We start from the raw sequence: 23,305 nt of genomic DNA, 5'->3' as shown, positions 1-23,305 counted from the left end.
TGTAAATGAATAAATGCCATCAAAAATGATTTTATACATCAGTCAATGTCATTGAACTGGACTTATACATAAACTGAATCTCCGTTTTTTACGAAATAGGCTTTTTTATTAGTAGTATTCAGCTCTTGAGGTGAAAAGGGCGTGGATCAGGCACGCAATGTAAAACATTGAAGTTTAGTGCATAAACAACATAGACATACATAAACACATAACATAAACACATAACATAAACAAAATTAGACATTTTCCCAACATACCCCAAGACCAAAGTGTCAGCCAGGTGTCCTCCAGACCTTATGCAAATCTGTTTTCACATATTCACACTTATTTACAGCATAACAACTCATTCATGCACCAAGGTACTTGCATAAGCCTGGTCTTGAGTTAAAAAAATAAATAATTAAAAAAAACACATTAACTTAAACCAGTCAGTGCTGTCCATTCCCATCTGGTGTGTACTTACAGCATCTTAGCCTCCCTGGTAATATCTCCACTTTCCCTTTTAACCAGGATGGCCGGTAGACCACAGACCTGAGATCAGTGTTCATGTCTAATCTCATCTCTAAGGTCATGACAGCACTTGGGGGGGGAGGGAGCTGACTCTGGATCAGGCTGTGCTCCGGTCGCTGCTCAGACGTGACCCCTTTACTTCCAGAAGAGAATGTTCCAGAAGAGCAACCAGCACGGGTAGACAAACAGAGCCAGCAGAGGGTAGACCAGCGAGCCGTACAGGCTGTGGTCCAGGATGCCCTGCGAGATAACAGACAGGTAGAGCATCCAACCTTCACCCAGAGAGACCGGCGACTCCTGGAGCTCTTGGTAGATAAACACGCAGTAGAGCAGCGTGAAACCAGGGCTCAGGAGAACCATGATGGTTGTGCTTATCACCCTGATGGAGAGAGCAAGTACAGACAGAAATAAACATTCTTCTGCGAACAGAATCAGATACAAAGTCATGAATCATATAGTGACATTATTCAAAAGGTAATTTCTCAGTCATGCTTAATGTATCACATTCATTTGTGTTCCCATCCTTAACTTCGTCATTCAAGACAGAGTTGGAACACTGGCAGCGGCTGCTCTAATTTGCAGAGACAAAAAGAGATGGAGAAACTGAGCAAGCGGGGCAGTTACTTGGGCCGATGGGGCGTGACGAAGGCGGCGATGGGCACCAGGGTGACTGCCAGGATGAATCCCAGGGAGAAGTTGATGAGGGCGGTGCAGCCCAGCAGCACGGCCAGGTACAGCAGAGCCACCAGCTTCAGCACCTTCCAGCCCTTATCTGTGCCCTCTCCCACCAGGAACCTGGGAAGACAGACAGGGGCGAATGCAGGCAAAGCTCTTTATTTTGAACTAGTGGACTTTTGCAGAGTATTTATTTTTGACTGTATATGTGTATGAGAGAGTGTGTGAAAAAGAGAAAAGGTGTGTGTGTGTGTGTGTGTGTGTGTGTGTGTGTGCTGTACTTGTGAGTGTTGTGGGGCAGGGCCAGGCCGGCTGTGTAGATAGCGATGGCGGTGAGAACCACAGCCTCCGTCTCAGACACAGGGAAGTGCTCCACAGCCATCTCCTGAGAGCGGATGGGCAGCGTGTACAGAGCTGCCCCCGTCATGTGGCTGATGACCAACGGAGTCAGGATGGACAACACGCTGGGGCTCGAGGCCTGAGAGGGGGAGGAAAAAAAGAGGAAAGAAGGAAAGAAGAGAATAAAAGCTACTGGATATCCTAAAATTTCCCTCAGGATTAATAAAGTATCCATCTATCTATCTATCTATCTATCTATCTGTCTAATATGTCCTATAACGTATAATTCAATATTCAAAGAACGATCTGATCTCACTCCTACCGGCTCCACACCAGCTACTCCATCCTCTGTTCCCGGGGGTGGGGTCCCAAGCTGCACCCACAGGTCTAATGCCTGTACTGTGGTCAAGGTTTAACATAGACAAAACACCTATATGGTGCCAACATATACAGGAGATACATCACATTGCTACCTTTCCAATTAGTATTGAACAGACAAGTATCCAGTATTGTACAGATTGTTAAGACCTTCGACATGCATGCAACCATTTCTACTCCATGCATGAGTGTTTGAAATATAGTCGCTAAGACACAATCATCAACATGAGAATCCCAAACAAAAGTACTGAGTTCATGGTGATGCTTTACAGACTTTGGAGAACTGCCTTTTTGAAAAGGCCAAACTCCTATAACCCCTCCACATACACACTTTGAATGAAAGGGTTCCAGTGACGGTGAAATAATTTCTTTTTCCAAGATATCTCACTGGACTCCAAAGAGCCAGTGTTTCAGACAAACATGTTAGGCGAGGATACTTTGAGAAGAAGGATCACGGCCAGCAGGCCGAACGCTGGCATGTAGTAGCCAATAGAGACGAAGTGGTGGAGTGATGGCATCAGATAGAAGAAGTAGGACTGGTGGAGACGCTCCAGAAGATTGTTCAACTTCCGAAACATGCCCTCCAGAAGCCTATAAGTCACACACACACACAAGTGTGTGAAGATGCGTCAGGAATTCATGAATTGAACACGCGTTTGAGAAGTGTCTCTCAAAAGAGAGAGAAGAAACATCTGCTCTACATATATTTAATATCTTCTAAGGATTTGGCATTTTTAATTTGAATGGTGCATGACTGCCAAATCACCTGCCAATGGTGGTGGCATCGGTCTTGTACTGGCGGAAGCTATTGATGCCCTTGATGGTGGCGGCCTCGATGTGGTAGCGCAGGAAGAGGCCGTGGTCCCCCCAGGACCGCCCACTGGCCTGCTTCATCACCATCAGCATCATGGTCTGGGCAGCATGGGTGTAGCCTGACGGGGTGTCCCAGTCACTCCTCTGGAGCTATATGCCCACATAAACACAGAGGAACAGTGCTTTCACGTGTTCATCCAACACACTTCTCCAGAATAAACATGCACAACGTGGATCACTGACATCAATGTAATCTAACAATAGCAACTTCAGCATAAGATGCCACTGAAAACCACACACTGTACCTTTAAGTTCTTTCATATATTTTTTTCGGTTCAGTAAACATTAAGTTCAGTACACAATTAAAGATCAAAAAAATATATGATGCTCAACATAACCTCGATGTTGAATGCCCTAAAGTGTGTCTGACCACGTTACCTTGCCCTGGATGGTACACAGAATATCGATCTTCTGACAGAAGGCATAGAAAAGATTGGCCAGATCCAGGTTGGGGAGCTGGCCATTGAGACCCTCCAGAACCAGGTCTAAACTGGTGATGACATCAGAGTTGAGTTCCAGAGAGAGGGCTGCCTGGATAGAGCCTCCCCGACCCTGAAGGGGTGTATAGTCCATGCCTGAAGGACCCGAGGAGAGGAAGGGTAAGCATAACAGAATGAGCTAAGTGTGTGTGGCCTGAGTGTGTCCGTGTGTAGTGGCTTAAGATTCCTCTCAGTTAGTTGCACATGAGACTGACCTGTGATGTTAGTGTGATGGTAGCCCTCCAGCCAGGCCTGCATGCCGATAAGATCATATTCATTCACAAGGAATATGATGTCCTTAGCCCAATAGACCTGATCTGTAGGACAAGCACGACAAATAGTATGAGAACCAATTTTAACATTCGTGATGACATTAAAAGACTCAGTGTTATGGTGTGTGTTGCCATTTGTCCATTTCTACAGTGGACAGTTTTTTTTCCCAAAGCAAAGCAATGATGGATAACCACGACTCACTCCTAAAGTACTGAGCCAGCCCAAGCAACAGCCCCACTGCCTGGTGGTTGCCGCTGCCTTCGCTGCAGGAGGCGGTGAGCACCAGCGCTTCTGTGCGTGACGCTCGGGGGGCGCGCAAGATGCCATAAACGTTAGTCCCCTTTACCATCTGCGGAGAATACAGGAGAGACAATTCAGGATTGACAGGACCAAATTTGGGTTAGATGATTCACCCAAGTGCACACTTACATATCTCTCTTTGTTTTCATCAGGGAAAGGCAGGGTGCGAGAGAACTGCTGGGTGTAGACCTCCAACCCACGGGCTTGCATGGTTTTCACCAACCAGTCTACAGGCATCCCACTGCACACAGAGATATTTAATTAATTGAATGAGGAAAGGTGAGAGTGAAACAGAGAGACCAACATGGAGACATGTAGGACATGTACAACCTAGAGGCCCAAGTAAGAATGTCCTGTTTAAAATGGTGTAACAAAACTGATCTTAAGTTTAACTTGCTCCCACCCAAGTCTCATCATTGCTACAGGGTTCACAAACTTACCCAGCCTTCCTCTTGTGAGCAGCAAACTCCCTCCCTGTGGCAAGAGCCCGCTCTCCGGCTGGGAACCTCTCCTCCACCATGGTGGACCCCATTGCATTCTCTGACATGTATGTTCGCAGCGTAAACGGCTCAAATGCAAGGCCCATGAACCAGGCCAAACCAGCTACATAGCACACCAAACTACAGAGAACACGAAGGCAGGGCATACAATACGCAAGTATATTAAAGTCATTAGTAATATAAACGTTTACGAATTTATATCTATAGTCAGAATAGAATGTCAATAAGGAAAACTTGAAAACGTACCAAATCGGTGTGTTGAGGCGGGTTAGAAGGTTGGTAAGAGCTCTCCTGCGGTTTGGGTCTGATAACAGCCCCATGATGTCTTGAAGTACTACCCTGCCTGCCATGTAAATAATTTCAAAATGTGCAAACCCTGGCGGCTGTAAGCCACTGAGTAAAACAAATTCATATAAGACAGTATAACCAGTCTATAAATTATAGTGAATCTGTTCAGGGATTAATAGGTGTATCCCCCCAATATAAAACATGCACGGTGACATGTTTACAACTTCACAGCCTAACAATCCAAAACATAAACTGTACTTTAATCCATTTTACGATGAGATGGTCATCGTATGAGTGACAACCACCCTGCTCATCCATTGTCTCCACCCCAATTTTATGAAAAACATAGCAAGTTAGGTGAATTTAAGAGACAATGTGCGTGCCACATACCATTTCAACAGCCACACAATACCAGGGACATTGATTCATTACCAAAGCAACACGTAAAAACACACATTTAGCACTTATCTGTACCTACCCCTTCCACTTGCTGCAAGACGGCAGGTGTCAGGCTAGCTCAGCATTTCCTTGTTTCTCCCCGGTCTAACAATTTACCGGACCAGCCCGTTTACACGGCGTAACCTTTTTAATTTTGTCTCCCCCCTCTGGCAAGGAGGTGTACTAACTTTGAGTTTTACATGGCCTTCCATAAACACAAACACACAGGTATAACGTTTATTTTGGTTAGGACACTCGGGAGACCACTCTATTAAAAAACAAACTAAGATTTATTTTTTTCAGTTTATATAAAGTACAGCGCTGTTGCAAAGGACATGACCGGACAGAGTTTTCTAGAATGGAAAAACCAGCCCACATAGAATTCTTCCACTCATTCATTGGAGCAGTGGAGTCCAATTTCCATTCCCTCTCAGAGTCCTGCTCACTCTCCTGTCAGGACAGACGTCTCCTGCAGGTGCTGCCGCACAACCTCATCCAGCACTTTGCTGACCCCTTTGCAAGCAGTCATGGCTGCCTCCATCAGTGTGTCCAGGTGGTCCTGGTGGAGCCTAGCGTCCATCTGCAGCAGGGCAATCTGCCCACCGCGTGGCAGCAACGCCACGGCTAGTGAGGTGCCCCCACCACTCTCTTCCGCGTGGCACAAGTCAGCCAGCGGCGTGTCATCTACAAAACCTGCTGTGCAGGCGCACACATAGTCACGCATGGGGATGCCTGCATCGATAACTGCTAGAGTTGCAGCATTCACGCAGGCACTGTAGTTCCCACCGTCTGCCTGTAAGATCTGTAGGGGCAGAGTACAAGTTCAGAGGGTTGAGGGTACACTGGACCTCCAGAGTTATACATAACAAATAAACAAACTGAATTTCTTTAACAAGGCAAATTAACGATTCCAAAGCAATTCTGGAGTTAAAATCAGTCAGAGCATCCCCAAATATTTTTCTTCTTTGCAACAACAGCGCAATAGTTGGTACCTTGACATAGATGTCAATTTGGGACCGGGGGTACAGCTGTGTGAGCACTGCAGCCTCAAAAGTCTGTTTCAGATGAAGGCTCATCTCACTGGATTTACGATCTCCGTGTGGCCGCCTCTTTCTTTCCGCCGTACTGAAGGTAGCCATACTGTACTGGCAGTTAATGACTGCCCGGTCATACAGGATCTTGCTCCTCGCACCTCGCACCTGAAATATAGGGGCAACGTTACAAACTGGGGGATAATAATCAAATGACAAGCCCTCGTATGAAGTAAAATAGAGTTGTGTGGTGCAGAGGGAGTACAAATAGAGCTACAATGGAGGATGACATGAAGTAGGCCGAAATATGACAAATATTTAACACAAACCTAGCAGTAACCTCCCTTCATTTATTGACCCCACATCTGTGTTCTTCTGGCTTTCAATAGTTTACAGCCTCAAGGCCCAAAGGCTGTTTCTGAGCTTCTGACTGACGGAAGGAGATTCAACTGCAGAAAGTGACGGTTAAAACGGTCGTGTTTTGTTTCACGGACCTGATTACAGTTGTCTTTGCGTTCAATTTCCCCGAGAAGATATGAATGTGAGCACGTTACGAACAAGATGTACATGCTGTGACTTTACAGACAGGAGCGCCTGAGCAAAACATCCGTTATGATCTGCTAACTAGCTAGTAAGACCGAGATGCAGAGCGAAAGTTTAGGTGCACAGCTCCTAAACAGCTCAACATGTCCCCTTATTTAACGATTTACACAGAGCCTTTGGGCAACGTCGTGGGCTGTAACATTGCAGATTCTTGCCTAACTTCCATCTGTGCAGGAACATTTTTGAAACTTTGCTGTGCTTACAACATGCAAAGAGCATCTGTACTTACCTCGTGAGGACCATACACGACAGCCAGTACCTTGGTGTTTCCTTGCTCTAAATAGGCAGAGCCATCAGCCTGACCGAAAACGCCCATCCGTGCTTGAACTTTGCGAAGCTCTGTGGCTTTCCTCCCATCCAGCCGATATCCCTGGTCCGACAGCAACTCGATTCCAGCCATATTGGGAACGCTACAGTTTGGAGTAGTTGTTGATAGCAATGAAGTCGGATCTTCCGGTGTGATGTGACCCACGTGTGTTGCACAAACCTCAATACCCAGAGCACCTTGCGGGTCAAATCTGGTACCTAAATTCAGAGGGTGTATTTGATTGTGGGGTTGAGCATGGTATGTGTGAATAGATTAGCATTTTTGCAAGGTCCCCTTTCTTTTTATCCCTGAGAGACTGAATGGGATTTGAAAAAAAAAATTGACCAAATGAAGCCCGTGTTGTTGAAATAACTGGGTAGGAGACCCGGGCCCGCATTCGATTCTGTTCAATAAAATGCATGTGTATGTCGTCTCTGTATAAACTTCAGACACATTATATTTAAGTGTATGTTGCTATCCCTCTAGTTTCTGCTTATACGTCACCAATTTCTACAAACTTCTAGTCGGCGTCCATACTCTATTGGGTGCGTCAGACGGGTTGGAGGATACTTAAATGTAAGGATCTTAATTACCCGTCATTCTCAAGCCTTTCGTTACCTTACACTTTCAACGAGATCTTATTTCACCAGACAACACCACTTTGAAGACGTCCTTAGACATGGTTTTCTATAAATAAACTAATGAAAGCTACCTGACTACTATAACTGCCTGGCCACTATGTATACAAAGTATGCTATGCAAATACGGTACACAGCATTTTCATAACCAGCTGTATTGGTAGACTTAGTTATTTTAATATGAACCGCACCTGCCCTAAATCATAGAATTCTTTGATAAAAGACTGAGGTCCATGTTTTAAATAGCTGTTGTTAAGTACTACTAGCCATGGGAGTCTGGACCATATCTGAATTTAGCTATAAATCCCTTTTTGCACCTTGTAGTGTTAATGAAGTTAATTACTGTAAGGGTTAGACATAGGCCTGAATCCGTTTTTTATCCCAGTATAACAAATGGTGTATATATTAATTAGTGATTCACACTTGAGAATCTGGTGATAATGATTCCACACATATATAAAGCTATTCCTTTTGGAAATGCATTTCTAATATGCTGTGCACCAAAATCTGCCAAATGTGATCTTCAGCATTTATTAAAATCTCAAACAGCAGTAACTGTAAATCTGTATTGCATACAGCTAGCACACATCATATCCTCTTCAGGTCAAAATTAAATATAAAAATTGTGACATTTTATTTTTAATACAAAGGTTCATCTTTTATTAAGGTGACTATATATGTATATTTATATATATATCTATATAGATAGATATATATATAGATTTATATATATAGATATATTTATATATATATATATATAATATGTACTTACGTAAAATCTGCTACAGCAAAGAATTTTGGACATATAATTTCAACAATGCTGGACAGAAAATGCCCCAGTATTGGCCTAATGACACAACTGATGTGTAAATTAATTGAATGTGAGAAAACTTTCAAAACAAACAACAATAAAAACAGAATAGGAATTGTCTTCAGTGAAAAGTTAGAGGGGACTCTCCATTCAAATTGTCCAGTAGCCTCAATGTAGACTGACAAGTCCTTTGCAGTAAGAACACTAGTATATTTTGTGATGGACTTGAACACACATTGAAAAAAAAAATAAAGAAAAAATAAAACTGTCCGGTCTCACAGCAACAATAAAAAATCCAAAGTAAAGCAAGAACTATGCAATTTTAAAAATAAAATTTATTAGCATCTCTCTAATATGTGTATAAATAAAACATATATAAGAAACAATGCATATATGCATTATGTTATGAGCTGAACAATAACTGGATTATATGTGATACAAAGGAGCAGAGGCAAACATACCTCAGCTTGTTTTTTCATCTTCGTCACTTTCATGTCATAAAAGTGTGTGTTTGTGTGTGTGTGAGAATGTACCTTGAAAATCAAGCATTTAAAACAATATGCATACCTAAGAGTTGCAACTCTACATTCGGTCATAAGAATGAAACAAAGAAACACAGGTCAACTGCAACAATGGGGGAAAGCGTGGAATTTTGGCGGTTTTACAATTTCGGTCATTGAGAAATTTGCAAAACAGCGTGAACACAACAGCTTGAAATGAAGAGGAAAGACTTAACCATCCTGTAGATAACGATACTAGATCTGGCACTATGGGCCAATTAGTTTTCCAATAACTTTATACCCCAGTTTTGTTGCCTGAAGGCCTTAAACATTTGATATAAGGAGAGTGTGAACTGAAACTTACATTGGGTAACAAGGCTACTTCCCTTGGGTGCATTTTCTCTGACAAGCTCAGTTTTCAAATCAAAACACTAAATAACAAAATGTAACAATGCATGTCAACATACTGGATGACTGAGCCAAATCCACCAAATCCACAAAATTAACACACCTGAATTTCACTGCTGCCGCCAAACACCATTGTGCTTTGAATAGAATTTGGCTGCTTGAATTGCCTGGGTACAATTCGGCTTAAGTGTTGTTTGTCCCATCTCCCCATTGCGGCTAGCCTTTCACTGCAGTTTAACAAGTTGAGATTGCTAGAGTGACTGGAGGCTGGAGGATGAATGCTCTCTGGGTTTGGTGGTACGGAGTTGCTAAGGCAAGTACTGAGGAAGCTCTAAGGCACTCCTCTTCTGCCATCCACTTAGCTCTCGTTTTGGTCATGCTTTGAACACTCGTGGTCTTTTTCTTTTGTTTTAAAAACATACTAGATTGAACAGACAGATATGCACAGAAAAAAAACAAATACTACTGAAGGCTGGCCAAAAGATTCATCAGTGGTCTAGTCTGAGGTATGAGGTTTTTCCCTCTCTCTCAATAGTACTCAAAAAAAAAAGAAAAAGAAAGTAAAAGAACTGACGCATAACAGACAAACCTGTCAAGAACTGGAGTCAACACCTTTCTTTCAAGTCACACAAACCGGTGTGATACTGCCACGAACATTAGGCTTGGAAGTTATACTGTGTTGACACGTGGTGATGTTAATTTGGCCTTTGTCTTTCAGATTCTGCACTTAAAAAAAAAAAAAAAACGATCTTCCTTTTATTTCTCTTTCCCATTTTTTTTCTCCGCAAAATACCACCAATTTAATAGGGAACACAACATCCAAGACAACAAAGAATGCTTCCAAGCTGATTTACCAGTGGGGCAGGGGCAGGGCCGGGGAGGGTAAAAGGGGTCCAAATGAAAAAGTGATGTGTCTGCTTTACTGTGCCAGTGTATGACGTTTAAGTGCCTGCTGGGCACGAGGATCACGGTGACCTCCTGTTAGCCATGTGGAATGAAGGAACTACTCAAGAATTTTTCGAATTATGTTGTGGACGCGGCTCCACCCCATGTCTTTAGAGTGCAAAGATCCCCTTTTTTTTTCTTGTGTTGTGAATCTACATATTAGCCCTGTTGTACCCATGTTCTCACTCACTAAAACTCAGCAAACTCTTTTGCACATTTCTCTGTCAGAGAGACGCGAATTTCCTCTTCCTCATAGTCATCAAAGTTGCTTGTGTCCCCAGCGCCTCTGCACTTTGGTATGAAGGGAGCCTCCACCTGTGAATACGAGAAAGACTAATTTAGTATTCAGCAAGACATTCAAGTGACACATTTGACTAAATCTTCAACAGAGATCTAGTACAACAGAGTATGATTCAAACAGAGCATGTTAATTCAGTTCATATGCAAATACCCTGCCTGAGGTAAAAAAAACGGCAGGACTGCTGAGTGCCAACATGCTGCCAAAATGTAGAAACTTCCTGAAAACACTCAGTCGGTTGTAAGTAACTGACACGCACAAGATACCAATTTCTTTGTAGAAACTACTAACAAAAAAAAAAAATGGGCCCACATATACACACCAATAATTATAGAAATTGTTTTTGATTTGCAGAGCGCTGCAATCACAACGTATAGCCTAATTTAAGACTACATGGTTACACCAGAGACGCTATAAGGGAGGCGACAAATCACTGACTGGAAAATGAAATGGAGAAATAGGAGGGGATCTGTAACATTAAATATGGCGGATATGTAACTGGAAGTCCTGCCCTGTATTATAAAGCACCAATCGCTTTGTTGGAAAGAGCCTAACTGACATTTGTCTTCCCTGTACGTTCTGTTTATTTCCATTGCTGTCATTGTTATAGCCACGCCGCAGAAGTCAACTCAAAGAATAAAATGTAGATGTGCTGTAAATATGTACTTGTAATGTCTGTTCGACCATCTCCCAGAGATCTTAGTTAGGAGCCTGGTCTTGTTTGCCTGAAATAGCTGCCTGGAGACATAGCAAAGATGGCTGTGGTGAGACTAGCCTTTAAGGACTTTGGTCTCACTTTAAAGCTGGCTGTAGTGCACATGTTCGATGTGGTGGTTTACATCTCTTGCCTTAACTGCACCTTATATTATACTCCACCTCTCTCATGTTAATTGCTCTGTGCTTTTGTTTGCCGTCCAGCATACACTGTCCAAAATATATCCTTTCCGAACTGGCCCCTGCACACTCCCACTCCGACACACAGTGTAACTCCGTGTGGACTGACTCTCATGTTGGTGGAGGGAATATTCAATGAAGGGATAGGGTGTAATATGAGGGGTAAACTTTGGGGCCGATAGACAGTGGTACAGGAGGAGAAGTCGTTTAGTAATCAGAAGGTTGCTAGTTCGTTTCCCTGTCGGAGCCTCCAGTAAGCCATTGAACCCCCAATTGCTACTGATGTGCAGTGTGCCGTCAGTGTAAAAAAATGTAAAAAGTGTATACATCCTTGTAAGTTGCTTTGGATAAAAGTGTCTGCTAAATGTAAACATCAGAGTTGTTTACATGGACGTAATTAACAGAAATATTTAACACCATATAACACCATTGGGAGACCGTCTATATGATACCTTTGTTTTTCCCATCTTATACTATTTGTATTGGGAGCCGCACTTCACTTGTCCATATTCGGTTTTATGGTGACTCTCACAAGCTGGATTATGCAGGGCTGCTTCTTTTTTTTGATGTTCAGTGTTTTTACTGATTGTGCTGCAAATATCTGTTTTACTCATATTGTTGTCAATGACTCTGTACAGTTCATTAACATTGCACTTCCTGCGGGCTCGCTTTTAGAAAGGTTTGTAACCCATTTATTTATTTTTAAAACACAGAATGTGAGGTCGAAACATGCGTGACCCACGCAGGCAAAATGTTGCCTGGAACGCATGTATTTCATTTTATTTAAAAATGTCTAACTCCACGTAATTGACCGATCGCGAAACTCCCTAGAACGGCCCTTGTCCAATCATACCTTAGCAACCGCTACTAAGAGAAGAAGGTCCGACAACTTTGAGGTCTGAGCAGCATGGTTAAACAGTGTGCCTAGGGGACTTGTAGGTATGACATGAGGTACCCTGAGAGATTAGAGGGATACGTTGGGGTTTTTCGCTTCCCCAAAGCCCAAAACACAGGCGCAAAAGTGCCAGCTATGTATTAAACAGTGTGGTCACCCCACACCCAACTCAATATATCGCAAAATAAACATATGTCTGCTCCAAAGTAAATCAAGCTGCTTGCTGCCAGCTAGCTGTCGCTAGGTATGATGGCTAACTATCTACCGTAATTGAGAGAAAATCCCCAAAAAGTTATGGTTCATGAATACTTGTATTATTACCCCTAAAATAACATAACTAGTCTCTCCAACCAGTGTTCATGTTAAAAAATTAAAATGTTAATGAATGTGCCCGTCTAAATGTCACTGTTACTGTCTGTATGATTGCAGGCAGAGCTGTTGAAGCTATCGACAGCAAACGCCAGCATTGAACAAAACTTTTAACAAACACTTTGTAGTTTGTATTTATGCTTGATACAACATTGAACAGAACTTTTAATGAACACTTTGTATGTATGCTGCTGGCGTTCGCAATCGCCAGCTTTGATAGCTCAGCGTGCACATTTACAAAAAGGTTACTGACGGTAACATCAGCATTGCTAGCTAGGATAGTCACCATACATACCTCCAGAGTCTCTCGCCAGAGACGGAATAAATAATAAGAATACTCTTTAGAGGTTATTAGCTACCTGAAATATTATATACAGATCTTACCCAGTGGTGAAATAACATGACTAGTCTACAAGGTTGTGCTGGTTGCATTTCAATGAAGAGGTCGTAGGGTTTCTATTTTTTTTTTTTTATTGAGACCTGTATGCCTTTGCTTCAATTATTGTTGTGTCCACTAAGTCCACTTCGTTGTTGATCTTAATATTTTGGATATATCCTTCCACTGCATATTGCAGTCCCTTTTGATCTGGAGGATACCGCGGAGGTATTACTCCAAAAAGCATCACTCATACTGACAGTTATAACTCTCGTAGGCTACCCGTACGAACTTGCCATGGCTTTAAGGTTGACAGTTCCGTGAATTGTGTCGGACGTAGCAACAATTACTAGGGGGCGGAGCCCTGGCGATCGGTCAATTCCGAATTTAACTGTGATTTTGACAGTGTGAATCATTGAGCCCTAGATTGGCTGCGTAGGTTGCCCTGTGAGCACACACACACACACACACACACTCAGACACACTATGGACAGCTACAGCTACTTCCACATTCACATCCCCTGGACACATCTATGAGGTCAGAAGCTCCTTCTTATGGCAACACAATTTTCCTGTGTCAAACATGGAATTCAGATAAGTGCACAACTTCACCAAAGACTTCCATTGGCATGTATAAACCTATTAAGACCTCAACACATGAACATTTATGTTTGCTTACACGGCACGTCTGATGTAGATCTAGAACAACTGACTGTGCTGCTTATGTTTGCTTACACGGCACGTTTGATGTAGATCTAGAACAACTGACTGTGCTGTTAAGAACCTTTCTTTGTTTCCAAGATGAATTGATACCAAATTGAGCTCAAAAAGACTCCATAACAAATCAGGACGTCATGTCAGTGGACATCGAATCAAAATAGAAGATCAGTGTATATTTATCTCCACCAGCTAGAGCTCATATTGAACCCTGAGCAATCCTTGTGAAAACATACAACATTTCCCCAACAGTGAGAAAACAATGAAGGTACACATGCACACATAAATACTCACAAGCATATAATTCAACAAAGAACTTTGCAACCAGCACAACAGTTCAGTCAGAGCAAATAATATCATCAAACTAAGAAGAGACTATAATACCACAAGAATTCAAATGCGCTCAACAGTCAGCTGTAATCGCACAAAATCCCACCTCAACAGGGATGTTTAAATGTACCTCATGGCACAGTAAGCAGGTGACTCTGATCTGGGTCAGGTTTGGGTTTACAAACACAGCATAATTCAAGCAGGAGGACAACAGCCCGTCCGGACCATCAAACAGTGCTCTGTAAACATCTGGGCTTTGATGGTTCATTTGTGAACACGAAGCGTCGCATCTTTAACAGCTCCATTTAACAACAAACAAAGCCTATTGCATAGGATCAAGAGCAGGACCACACACACACACACAAACAGGAATATTCTTCATCTACATATTCTGTCATCTGCTGAAACTTCCCTAGCCTAAAGAAGCAAACAATGTATTCTTTTAATTTGCCAACACACTGTACCTTTCTCTCATAGATGGCGATCCAATCTGTTGTGGCAAACCACTTGTGGTTCTTTATGTCGTTCACTCCATTCTTCAGGTTACCATAACGCTTGGTCAGGTCTACCTGCAGCAAATTCCTCAGCAAGTCTTTCAAATCTGAACTAAAATGGGATGGGAATCGTACCTGGGAGGGAAAACATATGGGATTTACTGACAGCATTATCCCTTTCTGCAAAATCATTATAACAAGAAAATTAAATATATTTACAGAAGCCCTGGAAGGATTACTGCAGTTTAAACGGGGGCATAAATGCAGCTATGAAAAACAAATCCACTTAGGGAGGAAATGATTGAAAACCCCTGATAACCTTCTTGATGCTTTGAATTATGTGTGATTTTTAGATATGAGCACATATTCATGAACACCATATCCATACCTTTCCAGACACAATTTTCTCATAGATCTGGATGGGCTGATCAGCGAAGAAAGGGGGGTAGCCAGCGGCCATTTCATAAATTAGCACTCCCAGCGCCCACCAGTCCACAGCTTTGTTGTAGCCCTGCAAGAGCAACCCAAAACAGTTGTCACACAACATATCAGTATGGATGGAAAACAACAGAATTTTACACTGTGAGCAAATTACACCAAGAAGATCTTGTTGTCATTTGTGGCTCTACATTTTTATTGTTGGTGCAAGTCTGCTTCAAACTTGCAAACTTGTAAGATGGCATAAATTATCTAAACTCAAGGAAGATGATATGACCCAGAACAGAGATGTAAGGAAGCGTGGGATCAATTAGTATATGGAAACGAGACCTTGCTGAGAATGATCTCTGGTGCCAGGTACTCTGGGGTTCCACACAATGTCCAGGTTCTGCCCTTCACTCTTTTGGCAAAGCCAAAGTCTGTGACCTGAAGAGAACAAACAGTCCAGAATTCACACACTGATCATATTGGCTGAGCATTTATCAGGCCTTTAGTCCTATACTTCTTCAAGACACTGTTTTACAAACAATAATTCAGCATTGAAAAGACTGCATTTGTATATGTAAAGGTTAACAGTGCATTTTCATTCTGTAGTTGTAGTCGTGTGTGTGTTAAGGTGTGGACAGTTATGTGAGTAATGGTCACACAAATATATAATCTTACATTACAGCAAGTACTTGCATTTTCTAAACTGAAACATATAGGTTAGACAGGCCTATATTGAATACAGAGAGGCTTGAAGGCCATCAGAGGCTATCAGTGAGAGGATAGCTTTTGGCCTACCTGGATGTAGCCATGCTGGTCGATGAGCAGGTTCTCAGGCTTCAGATCTCTGTAGATGAGGTCTAGTGAGTGGAGGTACTCGAAGGTCAGGACTATTTGAGCTGCATAAAATCGTGCGTGTGGTTCACTGTGAAAAATCAAGGAAGACATACACATTGTCACACACAGTTCTTTGATGGATCTCACCAAACAATAATGGTTCCTCCTGCAACAACAACGTACAGTATATGCACAAATACACGGCTAGAATAGACCAGCTAATGAAGGTAGTGCAGGCCTGAGACTTGAAAGCAAGCCTTTCCAGTCCCTTTTCCTCCCCTACTAAACCAATCACCTGTGTTGTTGTGCGTGACTGACATCCTATAGCCCCAATGTGTACCTGTGGGGTTCTCTTTCGGTTTTGATTCTTGCAGGGCCAAGGAGTAACAGCACTGAAAGGATATACCAATAATGCTGCCCAAGAGATCTGCTCCATTTCCTGTAACTGTTACTAGAGCCTATACTGCATTCTGTCACACATTACTATCTTTACACATCCTACTCCACATCGAATTAGTTCTTTATTTCAATGACAGTGACAATTATCAGATTAATATTCCCCAACTGATGCTTTCAAGAAGGAAGAAATGTTCTATTTACTGCACTCTCAAAGCAGACCTCCCCCTATGATTTCACAAAACCCTCACACTCTTAGACACTGTCAAAATGACATGGTCAAATGGAGAGTGTAGCCTATTCGTACATATTGTAATTTTGGAGCATCGTCTATACTGGTCAATCATTTCCATGAGCATGTATTCATGTAGAACAGGTAGTACTGTATGGGTCATTTACCAAATCTTCCAAAGTAGCGCCTCACAGCAAAATTGAATGTGGCACACTGATAGAAGCATCAGTACCTCAGACACACCAAGGCCGCTTAAACACAACACAGCTAGACACGGTGGACAAATAGAAACTACACATGTACACACCTGAACCTGCCAATTCTTCGAAGGTGTGAGAACATCTCTCCTCCTGGTACATATTCCATCACCATATACAAGTTGGAGTTGTCCTGTGAGTATTTCAACAGTTAGATCATAGTATTAAAAACTGCATACAATATACAAAACAGGCCAGGGAAGAAAAAAATACCTTGAAAGCAAACTCCAATCTGACAAGAAAAGGAAAAGAGACAGCTTGCAATATTCTCTTCTCGTTGAGTGTGTGTTCTATTTGCTTGAGTTTCACCACCTGAACACACAAGAAAAGACAAGAGGCTGGAGGTGAGGTGTGGGGTTCTTTTATGATAATACAAGAATTCAGAAAGCAGTCTGAAAAAGACATTTCCTGTCACCCCCTCCAACATTCAAATCCACTTCCTCCTTACACAAACAATCTACAAAGAACCTCTGGAGCTGCACTTCCACACATCACATAATCTATCCAGTCTTACCAAAACAACCGCAGCACGATCACACAAATACCTCTGGCGGATGGGATTTATATTTAAATATTGGACATGAAAGGTGAAGAAAGACAAGGTCACTTGAAACACCCACCTTCTGCTTGTCCAGGATTTTCATGGCGTAGAACTGCTCTGTTCCTTTGAGTTTTACCAGCATGACTCTGCCAAAGGAGCCAGTGCCCAGCGTTTTCAGTCTGTCAAAGTCATCTAAGCCAGTCGTACTCTGCGGGAGGGAGGTGCAGAGAATGGATGTTCAGCGCCAACAATCGATTACATGAAAACACCGCCCTTTCTTTAAACATGGAAGGTTAATGTTGAATTTAATACAAAAATATATCCCAGGTCATGTTCATGTATTGATAACAGCACACTCAAACACACTGACAATGAATCAACACACTAGACTTGGTAAGTATAGGCCAGGTACAATAAACCTTCCCTTACCGCTGGCGGACATTCCCATTTTCTTAGGAAATCTTCTTTGGCTTTGGCAAGAAACTCTTTAACTGTTGGGTTAGAAAGAGGGAAATGTGCAGTTAGACAACAGAACTAATTCGACATTGGATATATGAATGTTATACAGCCTACTTGTTGGTACACTCAAAATTCAGGGATGGGGAAGGCAACAAACATATGCAATCCTTTAATGTATCTGGGAATTCAAGTGCAGGGAAATCATTTTCAAAGTTTGGTCAAATTAGCGGATGGAACAGTCATCTGTGGCCTACTATAACACAGTGAAACTCCCATCTACATTAAATATTTCTAATTTACGTACCCACTAGAAAGGATAAAAAAACAGGATTCCTAGTTCTTAGCATTAACAAAAAAAAAAAAAAAAGGCAGGCAACGTCACAAGTGATGCCAAGTGTAGTAGGACTCAGTAGGGTTCAACAGCCATGGTTGGCCGAGGGGGGAGGGGGCTGATTACTAGGGATGGGAGGAAAATGGGAGTTTCCAGATCATGCAGCTGTGGACATCACTTCCCATTACTGTTACTGAGAAATAAAACAATCATAATAAACTCACAGTAGTACCGGAACAGGCAAAAAAAAGACCACAGAACATGAGGGGGACACACCAGACAATAGACAACCAGAATGACAGAAAAGATGTGAACACTATAGACATTAATGAGACAGTGAGGATGAACAGGACATGATCCTGTTCAATGATTGACTTGAGCATCATTTGAATGGGCCAGGATTGAGAGCATTTTCTGTCATTCTGGTCACCCGGTGAGAGAATGGGCATACCAAAAGTCTCTATAGATCACCAAGGATTTGCAGGAACATTCACCCACACGCATGTGATGATGAGAGACAGAGAGAAGAGAAAGGAGAGAAAGAGAAAAGAAAAGAGAGCAAGGTTTATGTGTAGAACAAGCACATCAGATATACAAAACGTGGACCAGATGGGACAAGTATAACTATTGAAATTCCAAACATAAACAGAAACATAAAATGAGAGAGAAATTGGAACAGAAAATACTGGGTATCCTAGCTTGTTGGTGCTTTATAAGTAGGCCATTTTCTGTTATCCAGCAAACTTTCGACTAACAAAATCGTCTTCAGAGAGACCAGGACTCAAGAAAGTCACTGATATGCTTGCATTCTCCTACAGCAGAACACAATGGCTGAAATGGGCATTTCTCTCAATTTGGGTAACTGTCCATTGTCATTTACTGTTTAATTTTTTATTTTCCCCTTTTGAAACAGCTGGGGAGTGGCTAAACATTTGTGTTACTGGAAGACATCTGGCTGAGGGAATCCTGCCTCTGGCTACATCCATTTAAGGCAAGCCACTTCAACTCAGCACAAGCATGGCCTGGGAACGGGCTTTCCTGGGGCATCTGGGATACGATAAAGTTAGCAGAGGATTCTTTTAGGGGGAGAGGGGAGCACAAATGAAATGTCCATACAAAGATAAAAAAGAAAAAACACTGAAACACCATGTTGTCAAACCCATATACTCATGAAACATTCCTGAAAGAGAACTAAATTCTGTTGAGTCTGTATAACTGTATAGCATAACATACAGCACTGTCTTTAGAAAGCAAATATGTAAGCTTAATAAAACCACCTCTGTGACATCCAATGACATAACTTCTGGGAGAAAAAGATGACTTCAAGCTATGCTTGTGTTAGTGGTACACATGCAAAGGTCTCTAAAAGCCTAGATCTAGCTTTCTAGGGAGCAATAGCACAAAAGGTGTTTACATCCACAGCTACCTGCATAAACAGCAACACAGACCGAAACCATCCGTTTGTCACTGTTGTTCGATAAGTCAGTTAGAACTTAAGACAGTTAGAGTTAGTATCATAAAAGCAGAATAAAAATATTAACTGCTTGCTTAAAACAGTTTCATTGAATTCCCACACTACTCAGTGAGCATATAAACAGAGTGCTGATTCCTTCTCCTTGACAAAACAGATTAGCAGGTGTGAACCGGTTAGCTTTGATGTGGGTCAGTGTTATAATCCAGGTTAAACCCATCCCTGCCCCGCCTTCTGCCATCCTACCGCCACCATCCTAACCTGCCAGACAGACAGCTGCTGCCCAATGGCCAATGCGTTTCACCCCTTCTGAGACCAAGGCCACCACTCAGCACAAAAGACATAAATCACACCAAGATCTCAGGCTATCGATCTAAGGCAGACTGGAATAAGCTTTATACAAATGACATTACTTTTAAGTGAAACAGCACAGTTGATTACAGTGCTGTGGCTTCATCTTTGCCTGTTTTAAAATGACAACACTTAAGAGTTAGGGAATAAGATTAGAAAAGCTTGCTGTTTACAGGATTAATGTAATGTCAATGCTTCCTTATTTTTTTTTTTTTTAATTCAACAATGTGCGTATTTTAGAAATAGTAAGCACCTGCCATGAAAATATTTTTTGTTGTTTATGGAGAATGAATCTGGCTCTATCACACAGCACAGTGCATCGACGATCAGCAAGCGTCAAAGTGTCACACTGCAAACTAATACAAGCCTGGGGCTGATTGCGTCAAGCCTTTCAAAGCTCGTAATTACACTTATCCTCTGACGAAGGTCTGATGACAAGCTGTTCTAGTCAATGACAAACGTGCTCTTCGTGTGTGTGTGTGTGTCCCCGTGTGTGTGTGTGTGTGTGTATGCCAGGGACCTTCACAGCACAGAGAGATTAAGGGGGGAAAGGATGGGGAGTCAGAGAGGGCACTCTCAACAAACAAAATGAAAGTAAATCTCTTCTAGAATGGTTATGAGGGTGCTTTTATGAATGGGAGCTTGCATTAGTCATTTTTTCACCAGATTCGGTCAGTGCCTAGTGGTGCTCTACTCCCACAGTGAGACACTGAGGAGAGAGCCTGTGATAGCTTATAGGATATGACAAAAGAGACCCTCTTCACTACTGCAGAATTTATTTTTTAATAAATATATATATCAAAATAAGTACATACAGTGCATTGACAACCAAATTGCTTATTAACATTGGCTATCATTTTGACAGTAGTTACATGTTGCACTACTCAATGATATGCACTTCTAAGCTATTTTAGCACTGTATATAGTACCATACATACAATATTGATTGTTTACGCTCTGACTAGTTGTTTAAATACTCGATAAATATTAACATATCTATGCATGTACAGGTGTATATGCATGCATGTATCCATCTAACTAAAATAACCAATATAATTTTAGATGACAATTCCGTCACTGTACTTTCGCATGACACTAACGCAGTCATAACCGCCGGTCCGCCTGTGAAACAAGTGTTCACGTAGAAATATTTGTCTGTCAACAAATGAATTGTCGTCTTAGAAAGCTTAATATCAAACTTATATGATAATTAATGTGAAACTCTGCATACGCGTTAACATTAGCTGTACAACAACGTTAGCTTGCTAATCAACAATGGATGTCGATGCCTCCAGCGTACAAGTACATACATAGTAACGTAACTGTTGCGAGACAATATTCTTATTCCTCTCCGTTGGTCTGAGCGAATGTTGTCAAAAACACGCAGTTTTGTAGCAATAAGTTTGGATAGCGGACTGGGCCTGCATGCGTTACTGACTGGACTTGTCAACGTTAGCATCTTGATGCGCTCTAACAAAAAGTCAAAACAACTAGGCCCTTTCTGTCATCCTCAATGACCTGCTTGTGAATGGCCAAGCAAGCAATAAAAATGAAAGTTACCAAATGCATGAACGCCATAATCGTTTCCAATGTCAAAGCTCAATAAGCTGGCAGTTGTTAAGCATTTACATTCTTCATTAGGGTACTAGCCATGGCGGCCTGCCGCTCTGCCTCTTAACGGCTAGCTAACAATCTTGTTATGCTACCGTCAACACAATCAATTTAACTAAACACTAATCCTTCACAAATTATTGTATGCAAGTCATAATATTTACAAAGCAACAAGAATGTAAAAACTGCTGATATAAGTGCTGATATAACCATCTAAAAACTGCCAACAGAATGCATAACTCAAAACTGGATAGACTAAGTTCTTGGCCTTTAGTAAGCAAGCTAGCATTACCGTTATGGCTAACGGGGACAAATCCAACTGCATACCAAGCTTTAAGATTACTTAAACATTGTGCTTTGTCACATAATGCCTTCACAGCACTGAGTGTATAATCCACCTAGTCTACACATTTATGGTTTATCGCTAAACTTCGTGACGATCCAGCAATAGCGAACTCTACAATGTCAGGCCTATCTGATTTAGTGTTGTATGATGGCAACTATTCTAGCCTGCTAGCATTCTGTACATTTCCCGAGGAATGACTCCTGACTAGCTGTTACTTGCTATCATTTGAACGGTAGCATTCGAAGTAACAATGTAGCATACATGGGCCGAAAGTGGCTACAGAATATTTACCCTTCCGTCAAAAATGAATGGAAGCATGTCTGCGCTGTTGACCCTGAGCTCTTCTAGCCAACGTTTATCTATCTGGTTAATAATGACAACATAAACCAGCTCCACTCACCGCTCTCCAGCTCGTTGCCTTTCTTGGCGGTTGCAGCGTTCCCCATCGTGAGGAAGACACGGCTGTATATTTGAGTGCTGGAGATGGCGATAGGGCTGGAAGAACGGTGCTCCCCACGCTAACCTAGCTTTAACTTTCTAAACCACGTTGATTCGAATTAATGTTTACATCAACGTCCGTATTCGAAAGGGGAGACTCTGATGGGTATTAGCGTTCCCTTAACGGTGCTCCCCCCCTCTCCACCAGTGATGAAAATCTCTTGTCTCCGCTACAAATTGGTAGCGGAGTCTCGCCTCACAGTCGATCCCTTCGGTTTCCAATGATAATTCCAGACTGAGATTACTGGTACAGAGACTCTCTACTCGACTAGTTTCCGATCACAGTCAAACTGAAATAGCAGCAGCACATCAACAAGGTTGGCAAACACAAGAAAGTTTCAAATGAAAAGAATCGTCTACATTGTATCCATCCTCACATTGTTATATGGCTTAGATACATGTACATTTCATGTACTTATGTCAGAGAAGGATAAGTGTGGGGGGGCTTGTTTTTAAACCATTTTCTAAACTACAGAAAATGCCGATGTTTGTATTTTCTGTAGTTTGAAAAAAGTCAGCATGGTTATAAGAAGCGCCATAGTAGTTGACACTGATGCATGTTATTCAAACAGATCAAAGTCCCACAACAGAATTGATGAATTTCATACTTGCTGTAAGATAACATTGTGCAACACATTACACTTGCTGACCCAGAGGTAACATTCATCTTTAAGACATTTATGACAGTAAACCACGTGTGACATTTATTTCACGTGGAAACCTAGATATCCTCGTTTTCTCCACAGAATGAAATGTGCACATCCTTACATATCTGTAAAGTACATTATCTTGGTTTCACCAGACCATAGAATACACACCGGAAATCAAATTCGGGCAACAGACACGGATCAACAACGGCCTCTACTGGCATGAAACCGTACTA

At 42.0% G+C, this 23,305-nt stretch overlaps 3 protein-coding genes across 3 annotated transcripts; all 3 read right to left on the bottom strand.

The window, feature by feature from the left end:
• Nucleotides 1-104: 104 nt before the first annotated feature.
• On the bottom strand, nucleotides 105-5,115 carry gpaa1 (glycosylphosphatidylinositol anchor attachment 1). The gene is made up of 13 exons (XM_080836493.1): nucleotides 5,094-5,115; nucleotides 4,574-4,670; nucleotides 4,268-4,447; nucleotides 3,957-4,068; nucleotides 3,729-3,876; nucleotides 3,470-3,571; nucleotides 3,154-3,350; nucleotides 2,669-2,865; nucleotides 2,340-2,493; nucleotides 1,847-1,918; nucleotides 1,467-1,663; nucleotides 1,135-1,305; nucleotides 105-889 (listed from the first exon to the last, which is right to left on the bottom strand). Exons 2-13 carry the CDS (start codon nucleotides 4,645-4,647, stop codon nucleotides 646-648), a joined length of 1,848 nt encoding a protein of 615 aa, XP_080692619.1. The 5' UTR covers nucleotides 4,648-4,670; nucleotides 5,094-5,115; the 3' UTR covers nucleotides 105-645.
• Nucleotides 5,116-5,324: 209 nt separating this feature from the next.
• Nucleotides 5,325-7,129, bottom strand: exosc4 (exosome component 4). The gene is made up of 3 exons (XM_080837907.1): nucleotides 6,917-7,129; nucleotides 6,046-6,252; nucleotides 5,325-5,855 (listed from the first exon to the last, which is right to left on the bottom strand). Exons 1-3 carry the CDS (start codon nucleotides 7,085-7,087, stop codon nucleotides 5,496-5,498), a joined length of 738 nt encoding a protein of 245 aa, XP_080694033.1. The 5' UTR covers nucleotides 7,088-7,129; the 3' UTR covers nucleotides 5,325-5,495.
• Nucleotides 7,130-8,760: 1,631 nt separating this feature from the next.
• Nucleotides 8,761-22,637, bottom strand: prkacbb (protein kinase, cAMP-dependent, catalytic, beta b). The gene is made up of 10 exons (XM_080837402.1): nucleotides 22,325-22,637; nucleotides 17,785-17,846; nucleotides 17,435-17,563; nucleotides 17,028-17,126; nucleotides 16,865-16,947; nucleotides 15,891-16,017; nucleotides 15,438-15,533; nucleotides 15,058-15,180; nucleotides 14,640-14,804; nucleotides 8,761-10,611 (listed from the first exon to the last, which is right to left on the bottom strand). The coding sequence occupies exons 1-10, from the start codon at nucleotides 22,368-22,370 to the stop codon at nucleotides 10,486-10,488; spliced, it is 1,056 nt and encodes a 351-aa protein (XP_080693528.1). The 5' UTR covers nucleotides 22,371-22,637; the 3' UTR covers nucleotides 8,761-10,485.
• Between the last annotated feature and the right edge of the window lie 668 nt (nucleotides 22,638-23,305).

Source organism: Sprattus sprattus, assembly GCF_963457725.1.
Source record: "Sprattus sprattus genome assembly, chromosome: 4".
Lineage (NCBI taxonomy): Eukaryota > Metazoa > Chordata > Actinopteri > Clupeiformes > Clupeidae > Sprattus > Sprattus sprattus.
This window is presented reverse-complemented; position numbering and strand designations above follow the sequence as displayed.

Excerpts from the sequence above, each read along its gene's own strand:
- gpaa1 (XM_080836493.1), bottom strand. The coding sequence starts at position 4,647 with ATGGGGCTGTTATCAGACCCAAACCGCAGGAGAGCTCTTACCAACCTT. Across the intron at positions 1,306-1,466 it reads CTGCCCCACAACACTCACAA|GTTCCTGGTGGGAGAGGGCA; the intron begins GTACAGCACACA and ends CTGTCTTCCCAG. Across the intron at positions 890-1,134 it reads GTCACGCCCCATCGGCCCAA|GGTGATAAGCACAACCATCA; the intron begins GTAACTGCCCCG and ends TCTCTCCATCAG.
- exosc4 (XM_080837907.1), bottom strand. The coding sequence starts at position 7,087 with ATGGCTGGAATCGAGTTGCTGTCGGACCAGGGATATCGGCTGGATGGG. Across the intron at positions 6,253-6,916 it reads TCGTGTATGGTCCTCACGAG|GTGCGAGGTGCGAGGAGCAA; the intron begins GTAAGTACAGAT and ends CCTATATTTCAG. Across the intron at positions 5,856-6,045 it reads AAATTGACATCTATGTCAAG|ATCTTACAGGCAGACGGTGG; the intron begins GTACCAACTATT and ends CTGCCCCTACAG.
- prkacbb (XM_080837402.1), bottom strand. The coding sequence starts at position 22,370 with ATGGGGAACGCTGCAACCGCCAAGAAAGGCAACGAGCTGGAGAGCG. Across the intron at positions 17,847-22,324 it reads AGGCAACGAGCTGGAGAGCG|TTAAAGAGTTTCTTGCCAAA; the intron begins GTGAGTGGAGCT and ends CTAACCCAACAG. Across the intron at positions 14,805-15,057 it reads AGAAAATTGTGTCTGGAAAG|GTACGATTCCCATCCCATTT; the intron begins GTATGGATATGG and ends TTTCCCTCCCAG.